This window comes from Gobio gobio (assembly GCF_949357685.1).
Source record: "Gobio gobio genome assembly, chromosome: 3".
Taxonomy (NCBI): Eukaryota; Metazoa; Chordata; class Actinopteri; order Cypriniformes; family Gobionidae; genus Gobio; species Gobio gobio.
This window is the reverse complement of record NC_137099.1, coordinates 38,655,512-38,674,984: the sequence shown is the minus strand read 5'-3', so window position 1 is coordinate 38,674,984 and position 19,473 is coordinate 38,655,512. Positions and strand designations below refer to the sequence as shown.

General features: G+C 38.6%; 1 protein-coding gene across 1 annotated transcript in view; it reads left to right on the top strand.

Moving 5' to 3' along the window:
* Window positions 1-4,828: 4,828 nt before the first annotated feature.
* Window positions 4,829-19,473, top strand: part of frem3 (Fras1 related extracellular matrix 3) — a gene marked incomplete at its 5' end in the record, with an annotated part of 34,933 nt that continues 20,288 nt past the window's right edge. The window contains 2 exons of the mRNA XM_079813465.1: window positions 4,829-9,857; window positions 9,972-10,061. Of these exons, the coding sequence (XP_079669591.1) occupies window positions 4,829-9,857; window positions 9,972-10,061 (5,119 nt within the window). The remainder of the gene's footprint in view (window positions 9,858-9,971; window positions 10,062-19,473) is intronic.

The following is a 19,473-nucleotide window of genomic DNA, read 5'->3' as shown; positions in this document are numbered from 1 at the left end:
GTCGCAAACTTTCAGGTGCACACCGAAACACCTCAAACCATGTGTGCTGTGTGCTAAAAGACAAGAATTAGTTGTCACCGCTGAAAATCGAACACCTGAACATCAGAAGTCCCTGAACTGACATGTTTATAAAAACAAAAGGAAGAGGAATGTGAGGATGTATAAGGTGATGTACAGTATAGTGAGGGGTGCCTTGTGGATACAAATACATGGCATCTTAAGCCGGGGCATACAAGGTGTGTTTTTTGCTATCGTTCGAGCTCGCAGATGGGAGAAATCACGTGGAAATCATTGATACTCGTATGGTTGCGGCTCACAGCGAGTGAATGGAATTACGAAACGAGCCAAGCACATTATGAGCACATGTCTAAAAAAATTCAACAGCGTATAGGCTGCAACATTGAAATATCCAGTCCCTGTTTAGCGCAAAATCTCACGTGAATGCTGCTGGTTTGCCGTGCAGTATAGTCATGCCGTGTACCAGCTGCTTTGAAGCGATTATCAAGTGAACTGACTCGTAGCGTGTGCAATATCTCACGACCTCCCGAGTGTCCGAACTCACACAGTGTGCGCCCGGCTTTAGAGAGACCTCCACAGTATTTGCAACCATTATTCATCAAAATCATGAACTGAAAAGAACGGGAAGCTGAGAATGCAATTAAATATGCAAGAGGTATATTGGGTTGTGCTCTGACATATAATTCCAATATTAAATAAATCATTAAAAATTACTCGTATAAAATAATCTTGTATATTCCTAAATGAAATGATATAAAAAAGGCATGACCCAACAGAGACTTTTAAGTCCACAGCACACCTATGTAACACTGTATAGTTCCTGCGGTCAGCTGATGGGCAGAGGGGAGTGTGGTCGTGAAAGAGGGAGGAGATGGAGAAGAGGTATCGCAGGAATGCTGACGTGACCGCAGTGCAAGAGGACCGGTGCCACTGCCTAGGCCAGGCAGAAAGCCACCCCTCTCCCAGCTCACCCTGTGCTTTATCCAGAGGGGTAAATTATCCTAGGATCCTCTATTTATACAGTGTGTATATTTACAGCAGTGGATGATTGGGATACTGCAATGTGCGAAAGCAATGTGAAAACGTTGACGTCCTTTCTGGGAAAGATCTGAAGCAGAGATCGTTTTGGCTGATGCTGGCAAAGCTGAATAACATAACTGCCATGACTTTAAGGGCTTGGTCCACTGAACCTGCCCTGAACTAAACCAGTTGAAGTTTGGATGAAATTCATCAGAAAGTTTACTTTTTATTTCATTACAATCCTACTCTACAACCCTATTTCATAACAATCCTAACTTTTTTTCATATAAAGTAATATTATAATAATAGTGTAAAACACAGAACATCCTGACATTCCTTTAGGAATCCAATAATAAAACATGTCCTAAAGGTACTAAAGGTTGCCGGCTTTGCTTTAAAGTGACAGAATTTATATACAAGTGCTGATTGACTAGCATGTGGCTGTCAACATACATGCTGACAATATTTTCACTTTATTGGGGGACATGTAGAGGCACCCTTCTTGTGCCCAACCATGACTGTATTGACATAGTAGCATGTTGTCTGTTAGCATGCTTGACTTGTACTATGGCTGAAGAGGTGAAGGGTTGAGTGCTGGTAGCGGCGCTCATCTATAATCTATGTATCCTGAGACAGTGATGTATGGCCACAACTGCTGCGTAGAGCTGGATGTAGCTATAGGTAAAAATGTCAGATTTAATGCTAGGATTTTCAACTGATATAACCTTACTGGACCTGGGAACGGTACTGTCAATAATGATTTATATGATTTTGTTTCTAAGCAAATCATTGACACTCATCAGAAATCTAATTTTTGTTAGTCTAGTGACTATATGTATATGCTCCACCTTTTCTAAGTGTAGCTCTGTGTTTTTGAGATCAGAACAACTGTATATTTTTATTTAATCTGACAAAGTTTACATTTATAATGCTGTTCTGACTGGTTTCCACTAATCACTCAGTACTACACTAAGTGTCCACTTTAGGTGCTTGACTGTGCGTCGGTTACAAGTGCAAAAGTTATTTTAGCAAAGCAACAAAATAGAAACAGACTCATCAAGCACCCGTGGCATGTTGGCTATTCGGCGAATGCTAACAGGGGTTTTTCACAAGGGTTGCTAAGAGTGGTGTAGTGTTGTCCCAAACATGTATTCGAATAAACAGAGTGCCCTTTATTTTGGTTCATGTTATTAAAGGAATCAAACAATTCATTAGTGGAATGGTAGTCATACGATTTGCATTGTTAAATTCAGTGTATATTTACTCTCCATGAAGATTTATGACCTTTGTGTTCTCCAAGGGATTTCTGGTTCACAATGTGCTGAAAGGTCTGATTCACAGTAACCCATAAAATCAAGCTTTTGTGGTAATTTAGAAAACTTTCTATCCATATGAACCTAGTGAGGGTCACACATTATAACATAATTAGCAAATAGTCAATATTTATAAAAAAGATTTTCATAAAGTAACTTCAATGATATGAAATTATGTGTGATTAATAAATGTAAAATGTTCATTGCTGTGTTTTGAAACCTAATGCATTAACTAATGTTAACATTATAAAGTGTTAACCAGGAAAAACTGTACCTTGGGACATAATTAAACATCTAAACATATGTATATGTTCAGTAATAGGATGCTTTTAGTAAATTACTCTTGTTGAGTTAACATTAATGGAGATGATTAGTTTTTGGAAATGTCAGATATCAGAGAAAATGATGACCAAAACAAAAATAATATTGGTCATTTAATCGGATATGTGAGGTGGTATCCATTCCCATATATCCGTTGGAAACACTGCTCCATAAATGGAAAGAGGGTATTTATATCTAGATGCGACCACAAGGTTTCCATACACAGTATGTATTCTCAAGTATCTACCCTGATTCTCACTTCAGCTAGGTCATGCTAAGCTAAAGTCACAACATAAAAACATGAACAAAGCACTTATTTTTTTATAAGTATGAATAAATAAGGCTTATATACAATATAAAGTATATGAATAAATAAGGGCCTCATCAAAGAATGACAGCTATTTATCCTCCTTTCTTCGCAATTGATGCTGGATGCTTGTATTGACGCGCTAGATCATGTGTCACATTAAGAGATAAACCCTATGTACTCCTGACAGCCATGGGGGATTTCCATCATCATCCGGTGGACGCATTTAAAATCCCATCCCCAGTGACTGCAATTGCAAAAGATATATTTGGACTCTCTAGAAATAAAATTATATGAGAGAATTTTTCAGGCAGGCAGCAGGACATCATGCACGTTAGGATCACTGTGAATCAAATGTGTCTGAATATACCTTTCAACAACTTAGTGCTGCTGATTATTTGCAATGATGCTTGTGCAACTGGAAGAATTATGAAAAATAAAAAAGAAAGCCCTTGTTTTTATTATTGCATTAAAATACAGGGCCCTTGGGTACCCTTTGTCCACCTGTTTAACCAACTGGACTGAGTATTGTGTGGCTTGACCTTTCAACTGGCCCATGAGGTGACCCCCCAAGTTATAAGCATCTGAACTGTTACAGTAACTCAATAAACACAATTTCATCTAAACAGTATGAATTTATTGACTGTAAAGTGTTATTAGAAAAAAAGTAACACATGCACATGGACACACACACACAGCTTTTGTTTTATGGGGACATTCCATAGACATAAAGATTTTATACTGTACAAACTGTAGTATATTCTATTCCCTAACCCTAAATCTACCCCTAAACATACCCATCACAGAAAACGTTATGCAGTTTTAGAAAAAAAAACACCAATTGGTATTATAAGATAAATATCAACTGATGTTTTGTTGTTGTTTGTTTTTTTGAAGCGGGTTTCTTCATGAGGACCAAAAAAATGTCCCCACAAGGGCAATAATGTCTCATATTACCATATTTGTGGTGACATTTTGTCCCCACAACAGAAGGGTATACCTGAACCACAGGTACAAAATGTATTTAAAATAATTATTTTTATGTTTTTGAAATTACAAATGTTTAAATAAATTATGGAAATATATCACATTTATTATTGTTTACATTTAAATATAATTTACGAGATGCCAATTTCCAAAAGTTTGCAATATTTCAATATTTTGTCCACTCCAACAGAAGGCGCTGTTGCTACTCTTTAGCTATATCTATAGTTATTATGGCAAGGTAAACTAAATGGACACTTTTAAAGAATACATTTTCATGAATAATAAGTTAAAATTCAGGTGCCCTGACCATTTGTTAGACCATGAAAAAAGTTCCTGAGCAACTACATCCATTTATATTCCTTGAAGCATCTGTCAAACATGTCACAAATCAGTGGCCACATAAATATGGACTTCATAATTTCACAACAGAACATGCTTGTCTTGGTTTATATCATCTTTTTTCTTTCCTTTTTATTTCTCTAGGAAAATATATGCTACTGGTCTTAATATGAACCTTTTTTTTTTGCTTTGCTTTGCTTTCAGTGGGTACGGAAGAAGAAAAAGTGAGGGAGGGCTAGAGTGAATGCAACACTTTGGGGGGCTGTCCAATGTGCTGCCTTAAATTAGCCGTGGGAGAGGTTGTACTGAGGGTGGAGCATTGTGCTGTCACTATCTCCCTTGTTAAGCATTACCTGCAGTGCTTCAGTAGGTTGGCTGCACATGTACTGTGTGTAAGGACAGAGAGGGGGGAAACAGCAGTGAGAACCAAGCCTTGAGAAATCAAGGACAACGTCCTAAATCTTACTTGGACTCTGCAGAGCCTCTATTTTAGCAAGTTCATGCAGTGCAACTAGCTGTAGATATGGCTGGTTGTTTGCAAAGAGGAAGACTGTGTGCAGCAGAAGCACCTCTGAAGTGCCTGTTTATATTGATTTCATTAGGATGTTGTCTCTCTAATGTGGACGCAGATCCTTTCGACACGGCTTTCCGCCATAGGCACAGACCTGGACCTACCGTTGAAACAATCTTGGTAGCCAACAATGGGATAAGAGTTCCCTTTGGACGCTCCATCTATCTGGATCCTATCAATGACCTTGTGACTGAAGTGCATGCAGGAGACCGCTGTCACATTACAGTCCTGGAGAACGACCCACTGGCCCAGAGACCTGGAATGCTAACACCCAAGAAGTTCCCCTGTGCTTTTGGGGCAGAAGAGGTGAAATATACTCACTTTGGTTCCCGGAGCCCAAGCAAAGACCACATTAAACTGCAACTGAGGTATGATTCGAACACAGACACAGTGGTGGTTCCTTTAATTCTTGAAGTAGAAGTGGTCTTTCAGCAACTGGAGATTCTTACTCGTAACATGCCTCTGGTTGTGGACAAGCTCAATGGGCTAAGCAACCCAATTGACAAAAAAACTTTGGAGTTTGCATTTGAAGATGGTGTCACTACATGCAAGGTGACCACACTGGTTGGTGCAGGCAAACTTCCCAGGTATGGTCATCTTACTGATAACTCTGTTAATGGCCAGATGATTAATTGCGATGAATTTGTCAAGAAGGGAATTAAGTATCAACACACAGCAACCACCAACTCTCCTAACAGAGACTACATTCCAATGCTAGTGGAAGTACAAGATAATGATGGTAATACTTTTCAACAAGAACATTTCCAGATAATGGTTAGAATCAAAGAGGGTATTGAAAATACACCACCAAAACCTAGCTTTATATCTATGATGATGATGGAGATTGACCAGTTTGTGATGACAGCCATTACTTCAGATATGCTGGCTTCTGAGGATATTGAATCAGATTCTGATGAGTTAATCTTTAACATAACATCTCCATTGGGCTATCAGCAGGGCTATATTATCAGCACAGATGATCAAAACCAGCCAATCACTTCTTTCCATCAGAGAGATATTAAAGACCTGAAGATTGCTTACAAGCCTCCTTCTGAAGATTCCAACGTAGAAAGAATTTTTCAGATTGAATTTGAAATTGTTGACACTGATGGGGCTGTTTCTGATCCTTTTGCGTTCATGATTGTTGTGAAGCCGATGAACACATTAGCTCCAGTGGTAACCAAAAATACTGGACAACTGCTTTTTGAGGGTCAATCAAGAACACTATCAAGCTCACAAAATTTAGAGATCAGTGATGAAGACAATCTTGATGATGTAAAGATAACTGTTGTTGATGGCTTGAAACATGGAGAGCTGACTGTGCTCGGGTCTCAACGAAAATTTTTCACTACAGCTGATCTAGATGCTGGCATTGTTGTGTACCAGCACGATGGAAGTGATACCTACAGTGACAACATTATATTCAGAATGACTGATGGCAGTAATGAAGTAGAGTTTTTATTCCCCATCACAATTGCACCAACTGATGATGAACCCCCTATTATAAATGCAAACACTGGTATTGTGCTTTTTAAAAATGAAGTGATGCAAATCTCCCCCTTTATCCTGAGTGCCACTGACATTGACTCTGAGGATTCAACAATTAAATTCATATTAGAAGAGCCATACTCAGCAATTGGTGAGCTGCTCATCAAACAGGTGGAGCCTCCTCCAGATCCATCTGCATGGAAATTTAGTGCATCAGATGAGATGTTTGAACAGGTGGTGACAGAATGGTTTCAGCAGGATATTCTGGATGGGAAGCTGTTCTATCGTCACAAAGGACCTCATAGTACCACCACTGTTATTGACCAATTTGCCTTTAGAGTCCAGGATGACAATGACCCACCAAATCAATCAGGAGAGCATGTGTTCATAATTAAAATCCACCCAGTGGATGACATTCCTCCAGAACTTTACCCTGGCACCACACTACACATGACAGTCAAAGAATACGAGCTGACATTTTTTAAGAAGAAATTTCTACGTTACACAGATCTGGACTGTGATGACAGGGATCTTAAATACACCATCATCAAACCTCCTACTGACACGGATGAAAACAACCCTGTTCCTCTTGGTGCCATTGTACTTACTGATAGCCCTGACATCATAATCAGTGAGTTTACGCAAGCTCAGGTCAACCACCATAAAGTGGCATACAAACCCCCAGACCAAGAGCTTGGTATTACTCCCAAAGTGGTCCAGTTTTCATTCAGCGTGGAGGACACTGCTAGTAATTCTGTTGATGGACTTTTTACAATCTTTTTACAGCCTGTTGACAACAAACCCCCTATAATTACTAATACCGGTTTCACTGTTCTGGAGCGAAATACTTATATAATAACCAAAAATGAACTTGATGCCTCTGACCAGGACACTGAGGATGAGAATATTAAATTCATAGTGACCCAGATTCCCAGGTTTGGGCAGCTGCAATATTTAGGAATCGACATGTCTAATGGGGAAACATTTGTGTTGGAGGACATTGAAAACAGCAGACTGGCCTACATCAACAGTGGTGAAGAATCTCTTCATGATGTCATTAAGCTGGACATTAGCGATGGCTTCCATGAAGTCCCCATTGTTGTCAAGATCAGCATCAAGCCTGTCGATGATGAAACTCCTAAAATTATGTTACCAGCAGGTTTGTTAGGCGCATCCATTGATGTACTTGAGAATGGTGCAACAGAAATCACCAGCAATGTTATTCAGGGTCGTGACGAAGACACAGATGACCTCATGCTGACTTTCATAGTTGAGGAGCCTCCTAGGCTAGGAGAAATAATGGTGAATGGAGCTTCTGCTGAGCGCTTCACCCAGCAAGACATCATCAATGGCGTGGTCGTCTATGTTCACACTAGTGGTGAAATTGGCCCCATCAAAGAGCATGATTCCTTCAATCTCACAATATCGGACATGTCGGATGAATGGGTTGTTGGCGGCAACAAAGTTCAAGGGGTCCGTGTCCATGTCACTATTCTTCCTGTAGACAGCATTCCACCTATTGTTAATGTAGGAGGCCAATTTGTAGTAGTCGAGGGTGAGAAAAATGTTATCACACTGGAACACATTCAAGCTGAGGACATTGACACTGATAATGATGATATCTTGTGTACGATCATCGTTCAGTCCACATCAGGCTATGTGGAGAACATCTCCCCAGCTCCTGGGTCTGAAAAATCCAGAGTAGGCACTGCCATCACTGCATTCACCATTAAAGATGTTGGTCTAGGCCACATCTATTATGTCCAAAGCATTCACAAGGTTGTGGAGCCAGTGGAGGACAGATTCACTTTCCGCTGCTCAGATGGCATTAACTTTTCAGAAAGGCACTTTTTCCCCATTGTCATTATCCCAGCCAATGACGAAAAGCCAGAGATTTTCATTCGTGAGTTTGTTGTCATGGAGGGGATGAGCTTGGTTATTGACACTCCTATTTTGAATGCTGCAGATGCAGATATCCCAAGTGATGAATTAGTTTTTGAAATACTTAAAAACCCAAAACATGGAAACATAGTTCAGCAGTTGAGCACTGGGACAGTTCCAGTGTTGAAATTTACCTTAGAGCAGATCAAGGAGGCTTCCAATATTGTTTATGAGCATGATGACTCTGAAACCAAAGAAGACAGTTTTGAAATTCGACTCAATGATGGGAAGCACACTGTCGAAGAAAAGGTCATCATAATGGTCATTCCTGTTGATGATGAAACCCCAAGGATGGCCATCAATGATGGCCTAGAAGTAGAAATTGGAGAAACCAAAGTAATTAGTAACAGAGTCCTGAAGGCCACAGATCTGGATTCTGAGGACAAAGAGCTTACTTACATTATCCGTTATGGCCCTGGCCAAGGTTACCTTCATAGAATTACCAAGCACGGGGTTGTAATTGGCAACATTAGTATTGGTATGAATTTCACTCAAGATGAACTTGACAAACAGTTGATTCAGTACGTTCACACAGGCCAGGAGGGTGTCCGTGACCTGCTAAAGTTTGACGTAACGGATGGAATCAATCCTCTCATTGATCGCTACTTCTACATTAATATTGGTAGCATGGACATGGTCTTCCCTGATGTTATCAACAAGGGTGTGACCCTCAAAGAGGGAGGTAAGGTCACCTTGACCACAGATCTCCTCAGCACAACTGACATCAACAGTCCAGATGAATATCTAAGTTTCAGCATTACTCGTGCTCCTAGCAGGGGCCATCTTGAATGTACTGATCTCCCAGGGGTGCCCATCTCCACCTTCACTCAGCTGCAGTTAGCTGGCAACAAGATCTACTACATCCATACATCTGACGATGAAGTGAAGATGGACAGTTTTGAGTTTGAGGTGACAGATGGCTATAACCCTGTCTTCCGCACTTTCCGTGTATCAATTACAGATGTTGACAACAAGAAGCCAGTCTTGACGATCAACAAGCTGGTTCTGGGGGAGGGAGAAACCAAGCTGATCACACCCTTTGAACTGACAGTGGAGGACCGTGACACACCAGACAACCTGCTGCGATTTGTAGTGACTCAAGTGCCAGTTCATGGTCAGCTTCTGTTCAATGGAACACAAGTCATTACATCATTTACCAAGCAGGATCTAAATGAAAACCTTATTACTTATAGGCATGATGGCGCAGAGACAAATGAAGACAGCTTCTCTTTCACAATTACTGATGGAACTCACACCGAATTTTATGTTTTCCCTGATACTGTATATGAAACTCGCAAGCCTCAGACGATGACTATTCATATTAGCACAGTGGACAATGGAGTGCCTCAAATCATTGTAAACAGAGCAGCACCCACTCTTAGGGTTCTTCATACTGGGCACCTTGGATTTTTGATTACCAGCAAAGCTCTAAAGGCTGAGGACAGAGACAGCCCAAACAAAGTTCTTAAGTATGTTGTAACCGAGACCCCTCTTCATGGCTTTATCATGAATTCTGCTTTGGGCAATGATAGCATCAAATCCTTCTCACAAGGTAAGTTATACTTATTTTCCTTTTTATTTCTTAAATATTTTATACAAAAACTGCCACTGTTAATTTAAGATTTATTAATCTCCAACTTATCAAACTTTCATTTCTCATCATTAGCTGATATTGATGATATGAAGATTTGCTATGTGCTTCTTGATGGGTCCAATGCCACAAGTGACATATTCTACTTCACAGTGGAAGACAATGGTAAGAATGTCTCTTCCTTGACCCTATCATTAACTGAAAGTGTCATGTGTCACTAAAGCTGCTGTTGGAATTCCCAAGCTTTCAGTTGCTTATTTAAATCAATTTAGCTGAAGGGGACTTTTCTAGGTTGGCTTACAATTATGAGAGTGTTTCTTTGTCAGTCAGTCAATATTAAAAGTAAACAAAAAACACCATTTATATACATTTTAATAGTTAAACATTGTAACCAATGTGGTGATTCACTACCTCTTAATTTGATCTGGTCAAAATGCCAACACTTTCCAAGTTTAACAGTGAGATTTGGAAATCCTACTGTATTCCGCCTCACCATGACATATACACACTCAGACATGAAAAAGGAAACACTTTAAACAAAGGATTAAACAAAGAATCTTTTTCAACTAGGATGAGCCTGGACAAGTTGGCAGAGCTTTGGGGGTCAGCAAATAATAGCAATTGGCTAATGTGCCATCAAGCCTTTTTTTTTTTTGACTGAATGTACAAATAATACCCAGTAACTAAGTAAGAATGTAGTTTTTTTCCCCCACAATTTTATTTTTACTTATATTTGAATTCACTGTCAATGTTAATTCATATGTTCAGCACAAATTAGTTTGTGTATCTGTATGAATTCCTTAATTGTAAATTTAAAAATAAGCAGACATTTGCTTGTTAGTAGTTTAACTTATGGCTCTTTAGCTGTGTCGGAACTGGAGCATGCACCAGGGCTGGCACTTTGTCTCTTTGGCAGCCTTTCAGCTGGAGGCAGTCATTTCTATAAGAGCCAGGAAAAGATACACACTGTCAGAGGCCTAGCCAAGATGGTAGAAACAATACCATTTAGACAGACTCAAAAGACATAGCCACGCACTGACAAAAAAGCATAGTCTGAGACATGGTACAAACTAGGGATGTCACGGTACTAAAATTCCAGTAGTCAGTACCAATACCATAAAAATTACAGTAAAAATACTGTACCAATTTCGGTACCACAGCAAAATATTTTTACTATTTTTAAAAAATGTATTGAATGTATTAAGTTTATTATTTATGATGATAATCATAAGTAAATAATACAAACATTTAAAGGCTGTATGCTGTTTAAAAGTAAACATTGTTTATAAAAAAAGATCAAGTGAAAAATAATCAACCATCTAGGCATAATTTGTATTATTAGTAGAGACGTATTATTATTACTACAACATATAGCTAAACCTACTGTAGGCTACAACAGTAGCCTGATATATTCTGTCAATAAAATTTTTTTTAAACCAAACTTTTATTTTGATGGGTTGCCGTTAAGACCTTTGAGTGTCTGTTCATGATATGACAGTTTTCTCAAATGAAATGCTAAATTCTCATGAAGTGACAGCTTATGTGCTCGTGTCCTCATATGGTGACATACGACGGCAGAGACGACAAAGACAGCGAGTGAGTGTCACACGTGTGTGCGGCCGCCTGCCCGCGCCTCTGCGCCCCGTCATTCACACAGAGATGCAGAACACGGAGGAGTAATATTTAAATAGTATTTTGCAGTTCAATATTCACAGACACTAGTATATATTCGGCTACAGTCTGGAGCCCTGCGCTTAGATAAACATGGAAGCCACTGAACGCAGCTCCGAGTACCGAATATACTCGGGAGTCTGTACTACCGGTACTACAGAAATGCTGGTATCGTCACATTTTTATGATTTCAGTACCACCTTGGTACCGAAGTACCGGTACTTGTGACATCCCTAGTACAAACATATAAATGTTATACTCCCTGTAAATCAAGAAAACAAGTGATTTAAACAATAAGACTAACCGTGTTGAGCTATATAATAATACGTTTTCTGTCGATAAATGCATCCAAACATTTGCTCACCTGTCTAATAAAAAACATAATAATATTAAATTTTCTACCAAAAATTCTACGGAAGTAAAACGAAATCGAGGGTAAGGAAGATATGATGTCATTTACAGACGACGCAATGAAACGGGGCATTACACTGGTTAAAAATAGCTGATTTCTCTGGATTTAAACATTGTTGGAAACTTTTATGATAATGCAAGTATACAAGTCAACAAAATATATAAAATTTTTCTAGTGGATATTTTTATCAAAACATTTTTACTTTAAGGTCACGCAGACCCTAAACAGAACATGCTTGCACACAAAGTAGGGGAATGTAGGTCATGTGGCTTTTTGTTAAAAGGTTAGTTCACCCAAAAATTTAAATTTTGTCATTAAATACTCATGTCGTTACACACCAGTGAGACCTTTGTTTATCGTCGGAACACAAATTAAATCTGCGACGCAACTACCACATTCAAGGTCCAGAACGGCAAGAAAGACATCATTAAAGTTTATAAAGTGACACGAGTGCTGTTTGCACAAAAAAACATAAGTTACCACTTTATTTACAAAAATAGTGACCTGCAACCCAATAGGGGGAGCAGCCCGGAGCACCATGAGGCATGCGTGTTCTGTTGACTCGAGAGCTGAAAACCAAGCACTGAAATTGAGGTTAAACCACTGCAGTCACATGGACTACTTCAATGATGTCTTTCCTACCATTCTGGAGCTTGAATGTGGTAGTTGTGTAGCTCCCAATGGAGGGACAGAAAGCTCTCTGATTTCATCAAAAATATCTTCATTTGGGATCTAAAGATAAACAAAGGTCTCACGGGTGTGGAACAACATGAGGGTAAGTAATTAACGACAGAATTTTTGTTTTACTTACAATTTTCATTACATTTTTTTATTGAAGTGCGCACACAGAAAGCCACCTCTCAGACAGTGTGCATTACTTCTCTTCCGTGGCTTATTGCACTCAAATGGTCAAATACACACACAGTTATGTCAAAATGCCTATCTTGGTGAGTTTTCATGTAAACACAGTCAGTTATGTCCTAAGTGAACATAAACAGTTGGGACAGAAATCGGAAATGTGTCAATAGGATCCGTGCATTAGGTCTTAAAGTGACAGTAACCTATACAGGTATATCTGCTGCTGCCAGTCAGTCAAACAACAAAAGAAAAAGAGATAATCACTCACTATCTTGACTGAATAACTTTTGAAGCTTTAAAATGATTAAATGTATATTTAATTCATGTGAAAACTGTGCAGTTTTCTCATTTACAGTTTCTGTATTGTTTCGTACTTGAATGATACTGTTAAATATAGGGTTGGGTACCGAAACCCGGTGCCATACTTTATGACCGGTATGTACCAGACCGAATCAGAACGCAGATTTCGGTGCCTCATTTTGGTGCCACTTAAAATCAAACGTGCTTTCGCGCTTTGGCCGGCGCTGAGCCAGAGACGCTCAGCGCTCGTCACATATCACAACTATTCAGTGTTTTCATCCACATCATGTTTATTTTAGGTTTCAGACATTTAAATGCTCATAAGTACTAGCAAAAAATACACAATGATGTCTATGGAAGTGGCAAAAACAATCCTTTCAGACAGTTAAGATAACTTAGTGTTTTATTCACATCAGATACACATTATATAGTGACTATACAGTTTACTCTATTCTTCTCCCAGTTCAGCACGTCACTTACTTTCATGTATTTCGTGAGATGAAGATACATGTATGTGATGTAAATCCGACAGATCCGATTCTCTGAGGCGCAAACTAACGTGGCGCCGCCCATCGCGCAGTATAGATCAACTAACACACATTTACTCACACACATATTTGAAAATCAGAATATCAGATAGTTCATGACATAGTTAGAAAGTTTGTGAATATTTTGATTAAAAAAGAAAAAGCTAAATAAACCCGATACAGCTGAGTGAGCTGTCATACAGCGCTATTGTAGCAGCTGTGTGTCATGTGATAAGCATGACGCGTCTCCATGGAAACAATAAGGTGATGCGCTCTAAAATATTTAGCCAGAGAATATGGTCATATTTCTGCAAAATAAAGCTAAAGCTTGAAGCTGGTTTGTAGCATACCAAGAATACAGACTACTGCTGTTATTACTGTTTAGAGTTAAATTAGGCCTATTGTAGTTGGGTTAGGTGGCTTTAGTTTTACTGTGAATTTGTTATGTAAATTGTGTTTTGTATTTATTTATATTTACATATTTAAGTATACTTTAAACTTGTAATAAATTGTTCAATTTAAATAATAATAAAAAAAAAATCAATAAAAAGCCATTCTTTAATCTCATCCACCTCGTTTTGTGGCTCTTTTTTTAAAGTATCGGTTCAGGCACCGTTTAGGCACCGGTACCGTTTTAAAAGTATCGGTTTGGCACCGGTATCGGAAAAAACCCAAACGATACCCAACCCTAGTTAAATAGATCTAATGTAGGCCTACCTGAAAAACCTAAAGAACTGTTTATTTCATTTGTTTTATTGTATCTGTCCTATTGTTTGTAATTGATTTGTTACATTACATTTTATGTAATGCTAAAATAATGCTGTTCACTTTCAGAAGTTAAGTTCCACACTTAAAGCATTCTCGTTTTGCATATCAAATATAGCATTATCTATTTAACAAGTTACATATCGCATATCTAATTTTTCTTCAATATCATGCAACCCTAATCTATATAATTTTATAAAACAAGCCCTACCATCTACTTGCTTTTGTAAGTCTAAGATGATCAGAATAAAGATTACATTGCCTACAGGTTTCAATTAAGCATATAAACTTCTAATCCACCAGGCTTTGTTTAATTATTGGCAAGTTGTAGACCATGACATTTTTCGTTATAACTTAACTTAAGTTTGTGTTCACATAATACATTACATACTTCTATAAAATACAAGCTTGGGTTTCAGAACAGAAGTTAAGCTGTTCATATTAGGGACATAACTCATATCCAAAACAATGTTATTTGATCATTTGTTAGATGGTGGAATGCATTTCCTCTGAGATTTGTGGCTCCAGCTACACTGACCCGGTGTAAGTGTAGAAGTCATTGCAGACAGGGATGTGTGTGTGTGTGTCAAGGAGCAGAGATCTGCTAACAGATCTCCTTTCAAAGATCCCTCTATGCCTGGCTGAAACTCAAAGCCATCACAAGATATGCTGAAAACCTTAGGACTTCCCCTTGCCTAATTCTTCTTTTGAGATGTAAAAGATGGAGAAGATCATAGTGCTAGGTTGGGTTTGGATTTTCTTCCAACAATTTTCTTCCAAAAAGTCAAAAGTCTGTATTTGTGAAAAGCCAGGGAGCTTAAACATAGGCTCTGCTCCAAAACCTTGTGAACTTTTGATGCATCATAGACGCTATGTAGATGGTTACAAAAATACCTTCAAAAAGGTTCTGCAACAAGCTTTGCAAAAAATAAGAACAAAATAAGAAAAAAAAAATTCCAAGAGGGTGGACAAAATTATATAAATGTTGATAAATACTTTTTTACTTTCAATATCAAAGCAAATAGATTTTTGACAAAATGTTTACTATTTGACTCAATATTCATGTGTGTGGTGTATTTTTATACTTTTTAGAGTATCACATTGTTAGTTAAGCAACATGTTAACACCAAACTTGGCTGAAAACAATTGTAAGTCTATTGTTATATCAACTGTCTCTATAGCGTTCCTAAACGGTCACATACAATGTTCTCTTTCAGTTAGAATGCTGCCTTAGAAGGTAGATGCCTATGTAGGCAGTAGACAGTAAGGTTTTGAAGAGAGCCATAGACTTGCAATAGGTAAGTCTAATACAAAGCTGAATCTCAGAGGTATCCAAAACCGATAACTTTCTCAAGTTTGGAGGTTTCTTTTTCATCAAAGACGTCTGCACATAATCTGTGTTTCAGACATGTAAACAAACACCCAAAAGATTTACTGCTCTATGGTGCCAGTGGCTGCCACAACCACACTAAACACAGGAACCACATCGTCATTGATCTAGTTCCTCCTTGCAACTTTTAGATTTATATTTTGTGAGACAGGATATGAAGTATGGTTCTGGGGTTATTCTTATCTCTCACAGATGGCAGAGCTCTTCCTGTGATCTGAGCCTTGAGATCACCCTATGGTGCCTTTTACTTTAAAGAGTACTTTCTCTTGATGTCTCTCCCTCTGCCTACCACAGACAACTTAGGCGACTGGTGTCAAAAGAGACGTGGCTGGTCTGCCATGCCATAATTCATCACCCTGCAGTTTGGGGATCAGGTGCCTGGCTTTTGCAAATGTCACGTGGACAAGTACAGTACCTGCCAGTGTCCAGTTGTCAAATATTCCCCCAGTGGAATGCCTGGAATTAAATGAGATGCCTAACATAGACTTCCAAGCTTGGAGCTTGTGAGATGCCATTATTAGATGCAGAGGAAATGGCTAAAGCTTCTCAGGTCAGAAAGATGTGACCCTTATTTAAATATGACTTCATGTTGCCTCGTGAAGACAGATAGTGGGTCTAATCTGAAGCATGGTCACACATTTTCATGTTTAGGATACTTAACATGGCCCTAGTAGTTCTGATGAACCAGTTTAGTCTTGCAATATGCTTCTAGCAGTGAATGTTGATATCCTCCTAGCATTCCCTCCCATGCCTGAGGCTCTATACATATAAATATTCTACTGACCTGTGGCACTGAGGTGAAGATCTATCAGAATTATCAAGCTCTATACTTACCACCGAGTTGATGTATGTAACATGAGACTTTCAACAAGCAAACATTTTTAAGTTGTATTCTTAAGCATAATAACAACAAAGCCATTAATTCCTTGGGGAATTATTGCCAGCCTGAAACAAAGGCATAACTATGGTTGGTAATGTAATGTTAGTTTATGAAAAAAATCAGGAATAAATTTGGCAGCTTTAATTATTGTTGATTCAGTTCTTCTAATCTTTTTTTTTTTTCTTCTTCAGCAAAATCAAAGGCTGGGGGGACTTGAATGAGTGAGAATGTGACAATTACTTAGCCCTGCATTCTTTTTATATATTATTGCAGTCATAAATACCTCCAGAGCTTCAGACATCCCCCTGTGACGCCTGAACCCATTAAATGAGTTAGCACCACTCACTGATGCTGATCTTTACTGGGCTTTACTGCCGCTCCAGCTTACAACAGAAACCCTTAAATTAAATACTTCGTAACACCACAAAACTGCTATTGCACTGCTCTGATTCTCATGACTTATAGTGAACTAAAAAACAACATTCTGAGAAAAAGGTCTGAAACACTCATGAGAAAACAGTCTGCTTTCACAGGGAGACACTTTTGTGTTGTTTGTTCATTGTAGACACAAATCCCCCTAGAGTGTAGAAAGAAGCACAAAAAATCATGACAGTGGGTTTGGGCCACCCAGACTGTGCCTGCTGTCCGCCTCAGTTGTTGCTCCCATGCACAGATAAAAGTTGACAAAGGGGGAGAACAAGGGAGGGGATAAGTGCAGGGAGTGAGGATACAGCTGTCAGTTCCCTCTCTTGGAATCTGAAAACCACTGAGAAATGGTGTGAGAAAGAAGAAAAAGTGCACAGTCAGAAAACTGAGGTGGCCTCGACGGTCACTCTGCCTTCAGGCACCTGCCTTCCAAACATACACTCTAAAAAAAATGGTGCTATATGGCACTAAAAGTGGTTCTTGGCTTGTAGTAATCATAGAGGAACCTCTTTAAGTGCTGTATAGCACCAATCTTGGTGCTTCAGTGGTACTTCAGCGGTTCTTTGACTGAAGTGCTATATAGCACCGCTATCATATACAGAACATATAGCACCAAAAGTGGTTCCCCTATGATTACGAGCCAAGAACCACTATATTTAGTGCCATATAGAAAAATTTTTTTTAGAGTGTAGCAATAAAACTATATAGGAATTTGCCTCAGGTGACTGCCAACTCTAATGGCTGAATTTACTTTGGAAATAACAGCATATTAAGAGATAGTGGATCGAAACCTCAGTTGTTAATGCATTTCTTTAGATTATATAATTGGTTATAAAGGGTCTGTTCAAAGTGAACTACATAGGCCGGTCACTATGTTTTGAAACATAAGTTCGGAAAATTTTAAACAAGATCAGGTGGGGAAAATGGAAAATCTGAGAAAAAAAAAAAAAAGATTTTAGGGCTGTCAAAGTGAACATCAACTGAAGATATTAATTAAATATGTCTAACGCACATTTACCAATTTGATATTATTAATTTAACTTTTTCATTCTGTTATAAGCAGATGAGTAAATAATACATATGCACCAATGTATCGGCCGATTTTTGATCAATTTAAAACCATCGGCATATCGGCTATTGCATGTAAAAGGCCGATATAAACCGATGGTTTATTAATGAACTGCGTGAAGGCACTGAGCTGTATAATGTCTGTTGCATAATCCAAGATTATAATGTAATATTCCTGCTGCGCTGCTGTCTGTGTTTTAATGTTAATCAAAAAAAATAATAATAATAATTCTTGCCTAACTCTTGACTAAATAACTTTTGTAACTTTCATAAGAATTCATTTCCGCAATGCGGAAAACGCAAACGGAATCCAGTCATAAAAATGGAATTTACTGCATAACACGGAATTTGTCAAAGTTTTGATGAATGAATAACGTAGGTCAGTACACTTAGATCAAATCGCAATATATACTAATGTAAGTGAATATTAACAGGGTTCCCACTCTTTCATGAACACCAGATTCAAGGACTTTTTCAAGCACCATTTATTTTATATCAAGCACCTATCAGATTCATAACCCAGCAGATGTAGCATCACAAAAGACCTCTTAAATTAGGCTACTTAAAGGAACACGGCAACTTTTTGGGACTTTAGCTTATTCACCGTATCCCCCAGAGTTAGAGAAATCCATACACACCATTCTCATCTCAGTGCGTGCCATAACTCTGTCTGATGCACCCACCGCTAGCCTAGCTTAGCACAAAGACTGGAAGTAAACGGCTCCAGCTAGCCTACTGCTCAATAAGTGACAAAATAACACCAACGCATTAAAAATATTTAATGCAATTAATGCAGCGTTTGTTTTTATTTCCATTTTTGCCTAGCGTTACATTATATGATCACACTATAATTCATGAAAATGCTTTTAAACCATCTATGCGACAAGACAAAAGAGAACATGCTTGTATGCCAATGCCCTGTGTGTGTGGCTGCGTCTCAATTAGATCCCTAGTTCAGTAGTCAGGGCACTGATCAGGGAGTCGGCCACTCCGGCAAATTGTTAAAAAAATAAACGTGCGAGAGGATGTTATAGGCTATATATGTTGCATATACTGCAACACGCATCACCGCAAATGAGTGAAGCAAGCCAACACGCACACTGCCGCAAGTGAAACTGAAAGTAGGCTTGAGTCTTAGATGCTCAAAAAAACAACCATCTTCATTAAAACGAATGAGACTAAATGATCTCACCAGTTATTAGCTTGCTCTCTCATATTGTGGTCCATGATCTTGAAATGAGCTGATGAATAAAATGCAGCTCATTGGCAATCTGTTGCTT